The sequence below is a fragment of the Coturnix japonica genome, chromosome 10 (assembly GCF_054131305.1).
Source record: "Coturnix japonica strain WE chromosome 10, WE-NBRP24, whole genome shotgun sequence".
Lineage (NCBI taxonomy): Eukaryota > Metazoa > Chordata > Aves > Galliformes > Phasianidae > Coturnix > Coturnix japonica.
This window is the reverse complement of record NC_140672.1, coordinates 10317818-10337012: the sequence shown is the minus strand read 5'-3', so window position 1 is coordinate 10337012 and position 19195 is coordinate 10317818. Positions and strand designations below refer to the sequence as shown.

At 41.5% G+C, this 19195-nt stretch overlaps 2 protein-coding genes across 2 annotated transcripts; both read right to left on the bottom strand.

The window, feature by feature from the left end:
• Positions 1-11750: 11750 nt before the first annotated feature.
• Positions 11751-14589, bottom strand: LOC146759293 (obscurin-like). The gene is made up of 4 exons (XM_085510200.1): positions 14543-14589; positions 14068-14332; positions 12817-13083; positions 11751-12171 (listed from the first exon to the last, which is right to left on the bottom strand). The coding sequence occupies exons 3-4, from the start codon at positions 13064-13066 to the stop codon at positions 11837-11839; spliced, it is 585 nt and encodes a 194-aa protein (XP_085366326.1). The 5' UTR covers positions 13067-13083; positions 14068-14332; positions 14543-14589; the 3' UTR covers positions 11751-11836.
• Positions 14590-15277: 688 nt separating this feature from the next.
• LOC146759292 (myosin-binding protein C, fast-type-like) lies at positions 15278-17891 on the bottom strand. The gene is made up of 3 exons (XM_085510204.1): positions 17426-17891; positions 16702-16806; positions 15278-15802 (listed from the first exon to the last, which is right to left on the bottom strand). The coding sequence occupies exons 1-3, from the start codon at positions 17436-17438 to the stop codon at positions 15651-15653; spliced, it is 270 nt and encodes an 89-aa protein (XP_085366330.1). The 5' UTR covers positions 17439-17891; the 3' UTR covers positions 15278-15650.
• Between the last annotated feature and the right edge of the window lie 1304 nt (positions 17892-19195).

Below are 19195 nucleotides of genomic sequence, written 5' to 3'. Positions count from 1 at the left end.
TTATTTGCTTGTCTTGACTTTCTGATGCAGGGGGAGACACTGGCTGGGAGATTCTGATGGAGGAACAGCCAAGAAGCGTTTTGGAGCCAGACAGAGTGAGGAGCCGTTGGGTCCCTGTGCCCAGAGCTGGTGTTCGATCTCCGTAGGAGATGGAGCAGGATATTGCTGCAGTGCACTCACCTGAGATGCTCTTCTTCCCTGAGAACACTTAGAGTGGCATTAATTTTTAATGCTGCTGTCTCTGTTTCTTCTCCACGTGGTCGGCTCATTGCTAGTTTGCAGTTTGTTTGAGTACTTTGAGGCTGCAAGACAGACAGGACTAAGAAGAGCCTTAGTGTGGAATGTTTAATCTTCCAATCGGTTTCACTAAACTAAACCAAAGCAACGGTAGCAAATCCAGGAATCCTATTAAAGTTGACCTACATAGTGGGAATAAAATTGGTCTCCTGCTTTCTTTTGCTTCCTGTTTTACTGTTGAGAGTTCTGTGAATGTTTTCCTTAGAGTCAGTTAAAGTTTATTGCTACTCCAAGCACAATTCCTGCCTGGCTGGGTGGCACACGCCTGGGTGGGGAGCTGGGAAGAGATGGGCACCTTGTGCCAGGAGAGCTGCACAAGAGTGAAAGCCAAGCAAGTGAGAAGGGAGAGGGATTTAGCGCTGGGCTGTAATTGGAAGTTTGTCAACAGAGCATTAGCATGGAGTGCTTCCAGCAAACCCTGAGAGGGGGCAGAGGGAAATACTGCTTTTCTTAGCATAGCTCCAACCAGTCCAAACCAAGTGAAATGGCTTCTTTAGGCCTGTTGCTCAGTGTGGCTGTCTTGGTTAGAACTTTTTCTTTTTTACTGATGCCCAGAGAAGACTGGCCGGGATTTTCTTGCTGTGAGGTCTCATCACTCACTGCTTCCATTCTGCACCAATTGAGGCATAACTCAACTTACAGAACTGAAAAAGTAAGACTCAAGTTTTTCTTAGCAGCTCTGGAGCTGAATGTGCCATCCTTATAGAATCACCTGTCAAAGTTGCTCTGGTTTTTACTGTGTAACTCTCTACCCCTTCTCTGATGTGTGCCTGAAAAAACCTCTGGTCTGAGATCTGGGAAGTGGATTGCAAAGGAGACTGTGAGGTGTGACGGTTGTGGGTTGGTTTTCCACAAGGCTTGTATGTTTCCTGCAAAATTTAGATGCAACATCATTAATAGTGGGAACTTTCTGATGTCTGAAGGAGATTTCTGACGTAGGCACTTCTAAATGCATGACCGTAGACACAGAATTTGGCTTTTCTGACATAAAACTAACAGGAATCCAAATTCAGCCTAGCATGATAAAGGTGTTGTTGAAGATGATGGAACCGTGTTGGTTTACATAACTTGCATTGGCCAGCAGATTATATCTTAATGATACACAAAGTACATCTTTTACTTTATTTTAGAAGATAAGTATTTCTAGCTTGAGTAAATGCTGTTTTAACTTAAAGCACATAGAAATTCTTATCTCTTGCTTTTTTTGTGTGTGTACATATATATATGTATATATACGCACACATAGTATAGGAGGAGAGAAGAGGAAAAGTCAAATACGTTTAGGTCTGTTCCTCATCCTTGCTTCCTTCTCTGGTTTTTCCCTGTACAGAAGTTCATAGAGTTTGAAGATGCACTGGAACAGGAGAAGAAAGAGCTACAAATCCAAGTGGAACACCTTGAATTTCAGACTCGACAGTTGGAGCTGAAGACCAAAAACTATGCAGATCAGAGTAAGCAAAGCTGTGCACCAGATACGATTATGTAGTTTGCTTTCCATGAGCATATACTTGCAGATATTCTTCATGTGCTGTTTTTTCTTGTTTGTTTTAATGTAGTTTGTGGAAAGCCTGAAATCTGTGGCTGTCCCTTTCTTTGGTATAAAAATCAGAGCAATCTACAGGGTGCGACATATCCACACTAGTGTAGTGCAGGTTTCATTGCTTCTCTTGCATGGAGCATGTCTAGATCTGTATGTTAGCTGATGGGTGGAATCTTTTCTTGGCAGTTTCATGACTGGAGGAGCGTGAATCAGAAATGAGGAAAGAGTATAATGCTTTACATCAGCGTCACACAGAGGTAAGCTGTTGCCTGATTCCTTCCAAATAAACAAACTCTTAGCTTACCCATAAAACCACATCAGAGAATTGGGTTTTTCATCCTGACAGTGACTAGAGCTTCAGAAACTTGAGAGCATCAACATTATCTGAAGGGAGGGTGCAAGGAGGATGAAGCCATGCTCTTTTCAGTGGTGCCCAGTGCCAGAACAAGAATCAGAGGGTGCAAACCGGAACACGGGAGGTTCTGTCTGAAAATCAGAGAGCACTTTTTAAAAGAAATTTTAAGGAATTGGAAGTAAATGCTGGAAAACAATATTCAAAAAACAGAAATCACAGAATATCCCAAGTTGGAAGGGACCCATAATGATCATGGAGTCCAATGGAGTCTTTTGTTTTATTCTGTTTGCCTCACGTATTTTTTCCTCTTCTCAGATGATCCAGACCTATGTGGAACACATCGAACGATCCAAGATGCAGCAGGTTGTGGGAAATAATCAAACTGAGGGCAGTGTACCTGGGAGAAGGTAGGGCCATAACCTCTCCATATAATGTTTGCCATCCAGGAACTTATCAATTGAGTGCATATTTGCAAGAGAAAGAAACCAAAGGATCTTTCCCTGTGGGCATGGATTGTACCTGAAGCTTTTTGTAATGGGTTGAGGGTGAGTTGTGGATAAGTTCTCTAAGGTTTGACAGAGAAGAGTTTTTGTGTTCTGTTACAAAGCTTAGACTTCATTGTGCTGCTGCAGATGGATGTCTTCTGGAAAGCAACGTTTACGTTCTCAGGTATCATGTAAAAGACTGATCCATAAAATGGATGGGGATGGAAGAGAGTGTTCATTTGTGTGTGTCTGAGTGCATGTGTGATAGCCAGCGAAACTGGAGTAGTTAAACGCATTAGCCTTTATGTAACTTCTTCCCCAGTTTCTTAAGGGAAGATTTATCTGAGTCAGTCACTCAATAGATCTAGTTATGCCCATGAAAGTGCTTTGTTTTTTTCCCCTCTGTTTTCATAGCACCAAAGTGATCAGAGCCAGCCTCTGTTTAAAGGAATGGCAGTAGCAGGAAATGAAGTGCAGTATATAAAACCACTATATTAAAACCGCATATAAAAAGATAATTTCAAATGAAGAAAAGAAGAAATATTCTTCCTATTTTCTAAACGTAAGGTTATTTTAGTACCTTCTGTTTAGATCCGTAACATTTAAATACTAGTGTGTCCATTAGGTTTGGGATAAAGAAAGTGGAAGGAAGTGTCAGGTCTTGAAATAAACAATATAAGCTCTCTGGAAGCTGTGGCTTCCTTTTGCTGGGTTGGAGTGCCTGGGAAGGAATTCAGATCATCAAGGTTTTGGTTGTGTATTGTAAAACAGCAGAGGAGAGAGCAAGAGAGACACAAACTGCTCCCCGATTCCTTGCAGACGTGATGTTCCTTCCCCAGCCAGTGCTTGGCCTCCTGCCCGAGCATCGTGCTGTGAGGGGAAGGTTTGGGGGTCAGCCTCTGGTTCTGTACTGGTGCCTTACTGGTGTGCACACAGGGCTGCTGGGGGGAACGGGAGTTTTGTTCAAAGCTGTTGGTAACGTAACATTGTGTTAGAAGGAAGGGAGGATGCTGAAGGAAAATGGGCTCTGTAACTGCAGAACATCCATGTTTGAGACTTCTGCTGGGCTGTGTGCCTCTGCTGTCAGATGTCTCTGTACAAGCTCTTAGGCACACCCATGGTGAAGGAGAAACAGGGTGGATTAGGTCTTTGTTCAGTCCAACTCACCTCTCCCACCTACCTGAAAGGTATGAATGTTTGTAGGATGAACAGCTGTGCTGATGTGTGCGTTTCTGTCTTGTTGCCATCTCCATGTCTCAGCTGGGAACAGGGGGAGCTGGGAATTGCTGAGCTGGCAGGGTGCAGCATTGCAGGAAGCCAAGTGTCAGTGTGTGGTCCTGTTTCTTTTGTTCTGCAGAGAGCAGCTCATCTCTCCTGCCATGGAGAATATCCAGCAGTGTTTCAGGGGCAGCAATATAGCAGTTTGAAGCAGTTATACCCTAAACTCCAGAGGCAGAGAGACTTATCTAGGCTTTCTCCTGCACAAACTCTGAAGGACAGCACAAATCTGTAGCGGATCTAAAAGGAACTGGAATAGGAACATTCTGATCTGGCTGAGTTCTTTCCATATAGTAAGTTCTCAGTGCTGTGTTTTCTGCAGTGCAGTAAATTGGTGTCATGTCAGAGAGTGGCTTAGAAAAATAAAACTGATTACAGAATACAGTGTAACCCTTTCCCATCTGAAGGTAACGCTTTTCTAGCAGACCAGTGGAAAAATATAGAAATCTATACAAGGAAAGAAGAGCAGAAGCTGGATGGTGGCCTCTGTAGGTGAATGGAGGCAGGCATGATGGGTATGGAAAGAGAAGATATGGGGTGAAAAGAACCAGTAGGTTCTTTTCTTGCAACAAGCAAGCACTAAAGCAAGATAAATAAGACTAGGGAGAAGATGTGTAATGTTCAGTCTAGAAGCTCCTTACACAGGAAGTAGGGAAAAAGCATTATTACAGAGCATAGGAAACAAGACCTAAAAGCTCAGAGAATGGTGTAAATACCCTGAACTTGAAGCTGAGATAACCTAGCATCGCCTAAAACACTTTTGCTCGTGCTACTTATATAACTAATTCTACAAAAGAACCAGCACAACATACCTGTGCTCATTGTTCTACTGTGTATATTTAACATAGCTAAAGAATATATATTAAGCGGTTTTTGAAATTGGACGCTATTAATACTCACAAATAGAAGAAAATTTTAACATGATTGAATACTCAGTACTTCTTAACAGAAAACTTCATGCTGACATTGTGACTATCAGCTACCCATTTTAATTCCTATGTGGAGCATTGCTGTCATTAGTTTTTAAATGAGAGCTTTGGTCATATGATTAGAACAAACCCACTACTATTTGGAGTATGGAGGAGTCCACATCCCTCCCTCAGTCTCTGGTAAGATGCTTATATGTGATGCCATTCAGTGGTCACATTAGGATTCAATATTTATGCCAAATAAAGGCAGCAGGGACAAATCATCCAAGAACAGCATCTCATCCAAAGAAGGCCTTGACTTTCTCCCTTGCACATATTTTGCAAGAGGAATACAAGAAAGGAAGGGAATACAGCTAAGTTTTAGATTTTCCCTTCTACATTGTATATGCCTTCCGTAATTCTAGGAACACTGATGCTCAGCTGTGCCCAGAAGTGAAGTTAAATGCATCAGAGCTTATCCAAACCATTTTGCTCAAATATTGCCCATGAGCGAGCAATTAGCAGGTCGTCAACAATTTTGATAGTTGCTTCAGGAAAAACAAAACAAACAAACAAAAAAAAGCACTTGAGCAGCTGATGCTACTCAGAAGATCAGCAACAGCAGTTGAAACAATCCTAAAGAAACTGCTTTAAAACTATTACCAAATCTGCAAGTGCATCAACAGATGAGGAAAAAGCAGCAAAAAGGAAAAAAATAGTGCAAAAAACTTTTATTCTTAAGCATTCAAAAATGAACAGCATAGGACCTTCTGAAAAAGGGATATTTACATAACAGTTACTTCTATTTACAGTTTAACACAGTGGCTTTTCTCCTTATACCATAAGGTAACGTGCTTCACAGCCTTTTGCTTCCTATCCGGAATAGGAAGCAATTTATTGTTTTGGAAGACACCCTGTTCAACGATGGAAGAAACTGTACCTTTCTTTGGAGGTGGCTCTTCCACAGTAGGCTTATCCTCATCAGTACTGCGCTTTCTTCCCACTTCCAACTCAGTTTTCTCTTGTTTCAGTGCTTTAACTGAAAGCTCTGAAAATTGGCTGCTTTCAGTTCCTTTATTAGTGTTCTCTTCTGCCGGTTCTGCTTTAATGGTAGTTAAATGGTAGGTAGTCTTTTCCTGTATTGATATAAGATCAGTTACATTGAAGCTTAACAAAAGGAGCACTTAAGTCTCAGTAATCTTCTGTAGGCAAATATTTACACAAAACCATACAGCTAAAATATTTACCCGGTGACTCTATAGACATCAGTTACAAATCTCAATAGAAGACAGAACAAGTACACCTTCAGATAATGACAAGTGCAATACTCGGTAGAGTATACAAGGGAAAGCAAGAGCCTAGCAGGTTACAAAGTAAAAGACTTGCACACAATCAAGAGTTTAGCAGTTTATCAAAGAATTTCCTGTTTCCAAGAAGTCAACAAAATTACAAACATGGTCAAAGAGCAAATGGTCAGCTCTCATACAAGTTCATCACATCACACTTCTGCTAAGCTGCTAAAATCACTTTCATCGTGACAGATATAATCCAACCTTAAAGCTTAGTCAGCTCTGTCACGCATATTTTAGATTGTGTCCTTGACCACAAGTGAAGCTTCCTTACTTACAAGATGACGATTGTTAAGCCATGCTGGCACTGCCAAGGACTGATTATTCATCTTTAGTAACTTATGAAAAGAAAAGCCTCAGAAGTGTTCAGGCCACACAATCTCACAGATAGAGTTGGAGCCTTGTTCTTGGAAGAAGTAATAGGTGAGGACATGACTACTCATCACAGTCAGCTTTAATACCATGGAAATACTAAGTTGCAGTGATGCAGACAGTCAAAGACTAAGAAGGGTCAAGTGGCTAAGCTTACAAGGTTAGAGATCTGAGTGACAGAATTAACTATAAATGTTTTCAGAGCTACTTCAGGCTACCAAACATCAAAAAATGAACAAAAACCACCAGAAGTGGTATGCACACATACTTAATCAAGCTAGTCTTCACATATTCAGTAGCTCGCAGTACATTAGTCAGGATAAAGTTTTATGGACTGCATAGAACGTGGAGATATCCTGACCATTCCTACTCGTACTTCCAACTCTACTCAACATACTTTTACTGTTGCTCTTCCTCTGATGTAGGAGTGTGAGGCAGGAGTTAGTGGAACACACTGATATTTTTGTTGTTTGTGTTAACAACAACTACCTTCAGATAAATTTGAATTGTTTACAATTTCAAGCGAGTACCAGCTACATACAGAAAATCACTTTTCCAAAAATGTGTTGATTACAAGCATAGAATTAGTGTTTTCCTTTTTTTGTATAAGGATACGGAGATGTGTAAAACTCACATAATCTTTTACTTTTTCTTCTAAATGAGATTTTAAGTCTTGTAGCTCTGTAATAATGTCATCTTTCTGCACCACGATGTCCATTAGCTCTCGAATCCTTTCATTTTGTGCATTCATTTTCTTAGAAAAAAAAATAAAAAAAATTCAGTCATCAGTTTCTAATGTAGTGTTAAGTAGCTGAATTACACAATGCATTAAAGGCAAATTCAGTTAATCTAAGCTCGGTAAGAAATCTATTAATGGAGCCTACTGGAATAGCATTTTAAGCTACCACAAGTTGGTATTAAAACAATTTTACACAACATCTTCTTGATAAAGTTACCTCAGTTGCTTCTTTAAGTTGCTCAACAGACTCATCCAATTTAATCACCTGCATTTCAAAGTCTGTAACACACAGAAAAGGTTGTATTACATAAGTAGCCAATAGATAGTTTATTAAGTAATCATTTTTTCCAGATATTCTAATGTTTAGGTAGCTTTTGAACAGATTAATTAATTTGCATGTGGTCTTCACTTATTGGGAGTGATTCAAAAGTTTTCTATATTTCTTGGAACGAAAACATTGCATCAACAAGACATAAAGAAGAGTAGAGATTACAATATAAAAGTAAAAATCAAGATATAGACATTTAACCCCATACTTACGAAAGCGTAAAGCTGCTAGTTGCAGTTTAAAGGAGAGGGAGGAAAAAAGAAAAGAAATAACCAAAAACCGTGGAATTGCTGAACCTGAATATACACAAGGAACAAACTATCACTTATCTACAGGCTATGGTTCCAAAGGTAGAACATCTCCTCTAATTCCTACTCAAACTGGTTATTTCTCTTTTAGATTAATGAACTATTTCTGTCTTCTACCTTTCACATTGCATAACTCACCTTTGTTCTTCTGCATTAGCTCTTCTTCAGTTTTAAGTAGTTTGGTGTTTCTCTCTGTTAGCTCTTCTTTGGTCTCCATCAGTTCAAAGTTAGTTTTCTCCAGCTGCTTTTCAAACCAGCCAGTATCTTCCTTCGGGTCCCCCAGGGATACAATGGAACTATGTGCTGCCTCAGCTTGCTCTTTAATATCCATGACATCATAATGCACAGAATCAAGAATGCCCTCAGGATCAACACAGGTGTCAGGCACTATGCTATGTTCTCCACCCTGAAACGTAATTTATAATCAGTTAAAACTGGTGAATAGCTGACTACATAATAGCTGTTATTTCTACAGATAGTCTGGATAGCCACTATGAAGACAGCCATACAAGAAGTTTTTAATTTCAGCTTCAAAACCCACCTCACAAATTTACATACAACATGACAGTGATTCGTATGGGGGGAAGATAAGTGGCATTCTAGTAACAGCTAATATATTTTATAGTATTTGATGACCACACTCCCCCTTTTTTTTTTTTTTTTTTTTTTTTTTAAATATTACCCCAGATTGATCTCCTTCAAATTTAACGTACAAGTTCGGACTCCCCTTTTCTTTGTATACAGCGTAAATTTTCATTTTGTGTTGCAGAAACAAGGAAAACGCCCAAATTCCCAAAGCTTTCTGAAACTGTTCTTAAGGCTCAGCAACTATTCTAGCTAGATGAAGAATAGATGTATCTTGCTCATCATACAGCAACACAGCATGCACTTCTTTGTAAACAGCCTTGTGTTTCTATAAGATGTGCCCATAACATTTAAATAGTAAAAAGGAAAATATTTAAGAAAAAAAAAAAGAAAAATACCAGGGTGTCATGGTTTAATAATTTTGTAATTTTGCTATCAGTATTCCACATCATAACATCATATAAAGCATGAATAATTTTACTGCTCCCGAACACTTGCAGTATATTGATGATATTGTCGTGTGGGGCCATACAGCAGCAGAGATTTTCAAGAAAAGAAAACAGATAATCCTAATTCTTTTGCAAGCTGGTTTTGCCATTAAGCGCAGCAAGGTGAAGGGGTCTGCCCAGGAAATCCAGTTCTTAGGTGTAAAATGGCAAGATGGGCATTGACACATCCCAGCAGATGTGATTGAAAAAATCACTGCTATGTCTCCGCCCACAAATAAAACAGAGACCCAATCTTTTCTGGGAGTAGTGGGCTTCTGGAGAATGCATGTCCCAAACTACAGCCACATAGTGAGCCCCCTCTATCAGGTAACACGGAAGAAGAATAATTTCTCATGGGGTCCTGAGCAGCAGCAGGCTTTTGAGCAAAGAAAACAAGAGATAGCCCGTGCCGTGGCCTTGGGGCCAGTACGGACGGGACAGGATGTAAAGAACATCCTCTACACTGCTGCTGGAGAGAAAGGTCCCACTTGGAGTTTGTGGCAAAGAGCTTTAGGAGAAACCCAAGGCCAACCCCCGGGACTTTGGAGTCGAGCATATAAAGGGTCTGAGGAGTGCTACACTCCAACTGAGAAGGAGATCTTAGCCATGTACGAGGGGGTTTGGGCTGCTTCTGAAGTAGTTGGGACAGAGGTTCAGCTCCTTCTAACACCTCGCTTGTCTGTGGCCCCCCTGTCACGGACACAGGTAGATTTTTGTTTAAACCGTGACAACTACCCAGAATGCAGCATAAGGGAATTTTTGCCTAGAACTCTGGAGGACTATTTGTAACTCAGAAAGGTCAGAGATAGAAAGTTCACACTGATTTCTGGGTCACCAGCCTCACCGTACATCAGCATTTTTGGTTTTTAAATGATACATAAAGTTCTCAATGGCACTGCTCTGGTCGGTAGCTGCCTTTCCGTGCAGCTTGCTCTGTGCATGGCTTGTGAACCGCTATTCAGGCCAGACAGCTGCAGCCCCAAAGACCTGCCATAAATGTACAAATTCTACCAGGATAATGTCTTGGTAGTGGAGAAACAGGATGCGCAGTCATATGGCTCTCACACATACCTTGTACAACCAGCTTGGCTCTGGACTGGGCATCACCAATGTCACAGGTGTACACGTCACTGTCACTTTTCTCCAGATTTTTTATGCTCAGCTGCAGGTCTCGTCCTTTCTGTGCCCTCCTGTATTTCCTGCCAGGCCTGAGCTCAGCAATGCCTTTCCTCCATATGACGAAGGATGCAGCTTTCTCGCTCTGACATGTAAAAAGTGCACTTCCACTTTCTTCAGTTTTCACATCTGAAAGTTCCTTGATAAAGTAATTAGGTTTTTCTGGAAGGAAAAAAAAAAGGATGAGGGTGTAGGACAAAGGGATTTGTTACCCCAACAAGTCCCAAGCATACAGAGGTGTCCTGAATCTCCTTTGCCCTCATTTCAGAATATCACATAGAGATGCAAAGAGTCTAAGAAGACCACAGAGTCCACCCATTTACATAGGTTTGATAATTCCAGTAGATATCTGGAAAGTTCAATACCATTATACATGCGCTGTTAGGATCTCATCTGATAAACTGCATATAGTTTTGATTACACATATTCAATATAGACTAATTCAGATTGCCATCTTTTCTTGGCTCACTAACACCCAAGGTCATAGAATCATAGAATGATCACAGAATCATAGAGTGGCCTGAGTAGAAAAGGACCTCAAAGATCATCTAGTTTCAAACCCCCTCCAAGGGGTCACCAACCACCAGACCAGGCTGCCCAGATCCACATCACACTGGAGAATCATTCAGTTTCCAGATTATTTTAAGGAAAAGATTTTAATCCATCATATTTTCTGAAAACTAAGAATTGATCCTGCTCAAGGAAACAGAAGAGAAAAACATCACCCACAGGCTGCAGATATTTACCTCGACTTCTCTACATGCCATCCCCATGTGCTTTTCAACTCACCTTGCACAGTGACCTTGGCTTTTGTTATGGAGTCCTCTGTCTCACAGGGGTACTCCCCACTGTCCTTGGCAGTAGAGTCATGGATGATCAGAATGGCCCCAGTTCCCTCCTGCTGCAAGTCGTACTTCTGGCTTTTTCTGATTGCTTTGCCATCCTTGTACCACCTGATGTTCAAATCCGGTTTTGACAGCTCACAGCTCAGGCTGATGTCCTGCCCTTCTGCTGCTGTCTTATCCTCCAGCTGTTTTGAAACCTCAGTAGGTTTTCCTGGAAGAAAACATTGCTTTTTGAGTAACATACACTTAGGGTAGGATGCCTCTCTCAAAATACATACATCTACATGCTGGAGATAAGTTAGAGAGGCACTTGCAACAGACGCCATCCTACAGCCAGCAGTAATCTGCAAAGTACAGACAATAGAATTCCAGGCAGCATTTATTCTCTCTTAAATCTACCCCATTGAGGATGATGAACCATGTCTGAAAACTGCCTCTTTCTTCTCTCCACTCATCACACTGGGAGCCTCGGATGATGCTCTCAGATGCACATGCTCTAGATAGGAATTTGTTGTACAGCTAGATGATGTGAAGGCCATCCCTTCAGCTTATACTTAGAGGATATTTGCTCCCACAGTTCCCTCAACAGATCATTCCTGATTTACTGTTAATGGAACAAGCTGTAGTGAGATGCCCATTTCCAACACTACCCCAGTGCTTTGGGTAGTTCTCACATTTGTGTCAAATGTTTCCTCCTTTTACTTATTTTTAAGAGAAATTCTCAGTGCTTTGAGGTTCAAGTAGAAGGTTGCTATTCACTTTAACCATATTATGAGTTAGCTCTCACGACAATCTTATCAGAAGACAGTTGAAGGAATCAGGCCCCAGAATCTCTCCCATCTCATTACCTTTCACAGACAGAGAGGCTTTGGAGGTTAGACCACGGGCAGTGAAAACGACTTCCTCAGTGTCCGTAGGAGTCACACTTTTGATAATGAGAGTATATTTCCGACTCACGTTAGAAGCTTTAAATCGCCCACCACTTTCCACTCTGCTTCCAGTCAGTGTCCAGTTGAACTCATCAATGCTTTCATGGGACAGAATGCATTCAAAAGTACAATCTTCTCCCTCCTGGATTTCAGTGTTTTTCAGCCATTTGGTAATGCCACTATTCAGCTCTGGAAGGTAAGAGATAGGTTAGTATGAGGTTTATATGGAGAAAAGGCATTTGTGACTGACATGAGTAGCAGTACTGGTGTTTTAACTCAGGATTTGCAGAACATGGCTGTGTTCCTTACTGATGTATTCTCTAAGACATTCTCCACTCAGAATTACCAGAAAGCTATAAAAAAAAAAGAGACGTAAATCTCTTGTCTTTGCTCTGGAAGAACTACAATTAGAGCAGCTCAGTCCATGGAGCAGAATGAAGATTCAATGAGCTACAGAGGGAACAACCTAACAGAGAGGACAACTCTAGGATGCTGCGTGAGAAAAAGGGTTTTGCCTATGACAAGAAATTAAATGTTTCTATTAGCTCTTTTGTTACCATCCTACCCCTACTGGTGTTCAAACGATTTCTCCATTTTAGGGATGTTTAGAAAGGAAATATTTCCAGGACATTCTTGACATGTTTGGTGATTTTCATGGCAAAATGAGATACATTTACATCAAAAGCAATGGGAATTTTCCAGACATCACTGTGCTAAATTGCAGTAATACACTTCTATTGTAGAAACTAGTAAGGCTCGTGGGGGAATAGGTGTAAGACATAGTGACCATACTGAATGTGCTTTTAGCACTCCTTTACTTTCCACAGTACTTACCCTGAATGCCGACCTTTGATTTGGCAACATCACTGCCAATATCACAGGTATAGAAACCTGCATCTGACTTCTCAAGGTCATGGATAAGGGGACATAGGGTCTTCCCAGACTGTACCAGCTCATACTTGTTGCCAGAAGTGAGCACAACACCGTCCTTCTTCCACACTGGTTTGACCTTCTCTTTAGAGACTTCGCATTCCAATTTAATCACACCCCGCTCCTCACCAAAAACATCATCCAAGGACTTCATGAAGACAGCAGGGTTCTCTGCAATTAAAAAGGCAAAACAGAACAATGTGATACAGAAGTTGAGACATTTCCAGTCGCTTTCAGATTTTTAAAGAGGGATAAATAAATCTTTACCAGTACTGATGACATCAATATAGAACCTAAAGTGGTTTCATGTCTGTTGACTGAATGCACTTTATGGAATTCTGAACTAATCAGTAGGAGAATACAGGGAACAGGAGGGACAGCCTGCATTGCCGGTGGGTGGGACTGATATCATATGAAGTAATTGGGATGCAGCTCTTCTAAAGCTGGAGAGCTGGCATTGCCCTCACATGGAGCAGAGCTCATACAGCAGGCCACAGGATTAAGAGGATAAGCTGCTGAACAATTTTGATTTTCCTGTTTTATTGACTCCTTTTATCTATCTTCTATTTCACACATCAGATGTTTATACTGGGGAAAAAACTTCCACCAAATGCAAAAGAAAGGAGAAAGAGGAAATCCTTCAAACTCTGAGCGCATAGAGTAAAAGAGCTTAATTGCTGGGGAGAGCAGATTAGAATCACAGTACCCTTAGAATTGGAGGAGACCCTTAAAGGCCATCTAGCCCAGCTCCCCTGCAATAAACAGGGACATTCACAGCTAGATCGGGTTGCTCACAGCCTGGTCATTAGTCATCCCAGAGGCAAAACACACATTGAATGATCTCTCCTTCAGTCATAAATCCTTGGAGACAACAGCATTGACACTGCATGTTACTGAAGCAGTAAAAGAAATTGCTCTTGTAACTCTCCTTGTGCTAAATAAAATGATGATAAAAAGCAATGGAATGCTTTGGCAGGACACCAAAACCATCCTCCTTCCTTGATATCTGCTGCAATGGAACCTTCCACTGGAAGAAAGCCTCTGATGACTTGTCACCCCAGAGAGGTCAGCTTTAGAAGCAGGACTGCTGCACAATAGAATGAACTGGAGCTCCTTAGCATCTCTTACATCCAGGAGGGGTGTGATCAGACCCACCTATCACCTTCAGGCGCGCTTTCTGACACCTTGTCTGACTTCACTGTCACTGTGCCAGCATCCTCAGGCTTAACCTGCTTCATTGTCAGTGTGCAGCAATTGCCAACGTTCTTGATGTCATTGTAATTGTTGGTGTAAAGGAGGTTGCCATTCAGGAACCATTCCACGTCCTCGTCATCATGGGACAGCTCGCAGGAGAAGACAGCAGAGCTCTCTTCTTCAATTTCTACATCCTGCAGGTGCTTCGTTACTTCTACATTGCAGGCTGTGGGGAAACAAGGTGAACTGTTACCACTGTTACTATAAATCATACTGGGATGTGGTAGAATGGTTGGACTAGATGATCTTTGTGTAATCTTCTCAGTGAACATTATACGTTTATAAATTTAGCAGGAGAGAATGGCAGAAATCAACCCCAAGAAGAGAAATCTGAGGTGAAATAGGACATGGAAGAGGTCACCCTCCCTGCTCATACCTTCAGCTGTCAGCGTGGCCTCAGTCTCTGCAATTCCTGCCTTGCACTTGTACACACCAGCATCATCGGGCTTCAGCTTCAGAATCTTGAGCTCTGCTGAATGCTTATCCCTCTTGATCTTGTACTTCTCAGAGGGCTCGATGGGTGTGCGGCCCTTGAACCATTTCACAACCTTTGGAGAAGGCCTGAAGTCACAGGACAGGATGACAGAATGACGTTCCAAAGCTGTCTTGTCCTCCAACTTCCTGGTGATTTCTATATGGTAATCTGCAAAGCAGGGGTGGAAGAGAAGAAAGGATGAGGACAATTGGAAGAAGAGGAAAGTCTCTTGCGTGTATTCCATTCCAATTAATGTCATGTTCACAATGGTTCTTTGAACCACTCTAAAGATAAAACAAACGATTGTCTATAGGGAATGCCATTGACTACATTTCTATAAAGTAATACTGTATATTATCTACCAAATGCAAGGTCCAGCTCTTGTTCTGTGCTCCCACAAAACAAATTGCTCCCAATTGTTGAGGCTTTTATTCAAATAAGAGTGAGTTGAGTTGAATAAGAGTGAGTTGAAAATATAACAAGTACTTTAGGATGTGAATGGAGACTCTTACGCTGGGGACAACAGCAGATAAAAAGCCTGCAAGTTTCTTTCAGATGAAATCAATGACAAACTGCTTCAAATTTAGGTGCTACCAAACTTAAACTTGTCTAGTTCAGAAATACAATTAATTTCACCTGATCTGACTTCTTTGGTATAGCCAAGGACAAAACCTCAGCTCTGTAGATCTGAATAGTAAGCACATCACAGCTATTCAAACAGATCTTTTACTGAGATGCAGCTGTCTCATTGATTGTCCAACGGCTTTGAACTGGAAATGGAGCAGACCCTCCAGACACACACACAATATTTCAAAGACCCCAGTGAAGGAAGGCTGTACGTTAATTAATTCTTCATCTTCATGATGTAAACCAAGCCTGGATATGTTACCTCTGACAAGCAGATTGGCTGTGGATTTTGATTTGCCAATTGAGAACTGAATGGTGCTTGTCATATCAGTGGTGGTTTTCGGTATGGTCAGCTGGTGGATGGTGCCTTCTTGCTGCATAATCAAGTTTCTGCCAGCCTGTAAGACTTCCCCACGTAGGAATACCACTTGGGAGGTTTCACAGAAGGAATGGATATCTCGCATTCAAATTTGGCTTCTTCAGGCTCAGTCACATAGTCATCACACAGCTCCTTCACTAGATTAATGGATTGCTCTTTAAGAAGGATGGAACAAGAGAAAGCAGAGATTTAGAAGGAATGTAAAAAACCCTTACATTATCACCCCACTTACTCACGTCAGCATTACTGCACATGAACACTACACCTATCAGCTCAGAATGCCTTAAAACATCATTAAAAAATAATAGAAAGAAAAGAATGTTGTTAAGAAGTCAGAGAATAAGACTGACAACCTGAAAAGAGCCCAGATCTTCTGATTCCCAGTCCAACATCCAAATCAAACCATGACCTTCCCATCCTGATATCAAACTCCTCGCATTACGAAATGGAAAAGAGGTTCAATGAAACACGGACATTGATAATTACTTTGGTTAAATACAGCAACTTAGCTCTGAACAACAAGTTTTCACCTAGTAAAGGTCTCTGTAGCTCAAATGTAATGACTCTACTTAGGAGAAATTCATTTTCCAGGAAGTTCTTGCCCTTATAATGTTAACAGTGGCAAAGGTGGGGACTGAACTCTTGAGTAGTGTGCTAACTCAAATGTCTCCGTTTTCTTTATCACACTTAACATCATATATATACCCTAACATTGTATATATTAAAAAAAAAAAAAAACAACCCTGTGCTCTTTTTAAACAGCAAGAGAAAATGAAGAAAAGGTCAAGCTATGTTTTTTATCCCTCAACGTTCAAACACAAATCTGAAGTCTAAACGTAAAAAATCAACCTCCTAAGAAAATAATCTGTTTTACTTAGCGAAAGTAAATTGCAAAAGAGAAGCTGGATATTTTGTGGGCAGAAAGGTAGGTAGGTAGAAGTTTTTATTTCTGTGAAAGGTCCTGGTGGTGTTTAACTTCCTTGACATTAAAGCAAAGGATGTTAGCTCGTTTATAACATAATTTAATCAAAATTGTCATGAGAAGCATAATTACCTTTAACTGAAAGATGGGCACGAGATTCTGCCTTTTCTGCTACAGATTTTATTTCTGCTGCATCCTTGACTTGGACACGTGTGTAAGTCAGCGAGTAGCTCTTTCCTGAAGCAGAGAACCACAGAGTCACTAAGGCTGGAAAAGACCACTAAGGTCATCTAGTCCAACCGCCAGCTCATCCCTACCAAACTGTGCTCTTGAGAGCAAACCCACAACTACACTTGGCTTCCTTGAGCAAAGAGCTCTGAGGCACGTGGCCAGGCTGAGCATCATCCATCTGGTTTCACAGCATCACTGCCTGTTCTCTCATGTCAATGAAACCACCCATTCCCCCACGTCCACATCCCCACCAAAGCGTAATCTAAACATGGCTTCTACAAGGACTGACCAAATGTGGCCACCGTCACCTTCAAAGTACCTGATACAGAAGGATCACACTCACTGTCAGACAAAACCTCTTTGGAGAGGTGAACTGACTGCCCTGTTCACCCCCACTTTCGAAATAACTGCACTCATTTCCTACCTGCTCCCGGCAGTGTGGGATGGTGGGATAGCATCACACTTCCCACACTAAGCATCCCACCATGTCACTTGTTCCACCCTAACCTCAGTCCCAAAACAAAAGGGGAACTCCCTTCTGAACCTTCTTCATTTCAGATGTCTTATATGCTTGATCTCCAACCCACCCCCCACTCAGGAGAAAGATCCCCCTCTTACACCCTACCATCTTGCCGCATACTGATGTTGTCATCAGCCTTCAGCTTGTTGTCATCTTTGTACCACTGGCTCTGAACCTCATCGTGTGAAATCTCACAGACAAAAGATGCACTCCCATATTCATTTACTTCCACATCTTCCAGTGGTTTAACAATCTTGATATCTCCAGCTGTGAAACACTAGAGATATATTTGTCAGGGTATTTCCAGAACTGAGTGCAGCATCTTTTCCTTACACATATTTGCATAGAAAATAAGTAGGATTATGTTTTATTCTAAACCATCATCCATTCCTGAGTCATTTCTCTCTTCAACACAGTCAATGCATTATTGCCATTGAACTAAAAGATAGACTTACTAGCTACAATGGAGCTCCCTGCAAACAGTTTTCATGGAAACCAGAATCTCATTTATTCTAAAACCTTTCAAGCAAAATTAAGGGTAGAAAAACAATAGAACTGAATGAATCTTTAAGGTCATTTAGTTTCAGTCCCCCTGCTATAGGCAGGGACACCTCCCTCCAGACCAACTCTTCTCCTCAGGGTCAAGGCTTCTCTCAAATCATTCTCCTCTAAGCCTGTGCCTGTGCTTGGGATTGCCCTGACCCAGGTGCAGGGCCTTGTACTTGGCCACACTCAAGTTCATGAGGCTGCCAAGGGCCCACCTCTCCAGCCTGTCCAGGTCCCTCTGAGTAGCATCCCTTCCCTCTAGCACATCAACAGTACCGCTCAGCTTGGTGTCATCTGCAAACTTGCTGAGGCTGCATTTGATTCCACTGTCCATGTTGCCTACAAAAATGTTAAATAACACTGGTCCCAACACCACCCTCCACCTGGACACTGAACTATTGACTGCAGCTCTCTAAGTCTGACCATCCAGACAGTTCCCTATCCTGCAACTGGTCCATCCATCAAAACCATTTTTCTCCAGTTTGGTGACCAGGATGTCATGCAGGACAGGATCAAATGCTCTGCACAGGTCCAAGTAGATGATGTCAGTTGCTCTCCCATTATCCACTGATGCTGATACTCCATCATGAAAGGCCACCAAGTTTGTCAGGCATGGCTTGACTTTGAGGAACCCATATTGGTTACCACCAATCTCCTCATCTTCATTTTCCAAACTATGCCAAGGAGAACTAGACAGAACTCTACAATGTCGTGTCACTACAAACCTGTCTGAATCATTGGCTTCTCTGCATGCTCATCACTAGTCTCTCCTTAGCTTGTGTGCCCACAGTGTATAGGGAATGTCAGCCACAAATCTTACCTAGGGGACATCTTTGCTTCAAAATCCCTTGAACATCACACAATCCCTTTTAACTCTCCAGGTCTGCACTTATTTGTGTCAGAATCAGACCATATTTCTGTGCTGCTATTTCCCTTTCCTTCTGAAGGGCCTGGATACAACTTGGATTAACCAGAGGAGCAGAGTTCCTGCATAAAACAGCCTGTACTGAAACAGCAACCCAACCTGGTTGCAGACTGAGAGAGAAAATGAGAGTTCACCACCTGTGAATAATGAGACTTCTCTTATTTCCCTGGGAAATAATGCCCACTTTTTTACTTTGACGGAGCTCCTTCCCATCATAGAAGGGAAAATATCAAGTCAAATCTACATTAGTCCTTCCATCTCTGCACTCAGCAAAGGGAGCCTTCAGATCTATGCTTAATTCACCCAATTCCCTAGAATTAATGGAACTGTACTTACTGGAACATATGCTGAAGCTTAAGCACAGTGCAGTGTTTTCAACATGTAGGAATGGCTATAGAACATGC

What these genes read in the sequence shown, in the direction of transcription:
- LOC146759293 (XM_085510200.1), bottom strand. Translation starts at nt 13,066, where the DNA reads ATGAAGTCCTTGGATGATGTTTTTGGTGAGGAGCGGGGTGTGATTAAA. An exon ending in ATCAAAGGTCGGCATTCAGG is followed by an intron (nt 12,172 to 12,816) that starts GTAAGTACTGTG and finishes CTTACCTTCCAG; the next exon opens with AGCTGAATAGTGGCATTACC.
- LOC146759292 (XM_085510204.1), bottom strand. An exon ending in TGCCCATCTTTCAGTTAAAG is followed by an intron (nt 15,803 to 16,701) that starts GTAATTATGCTT and finishes TCCTTCTTAAAG; the next exon opens with AGCAATCCATTAATCTAGTG.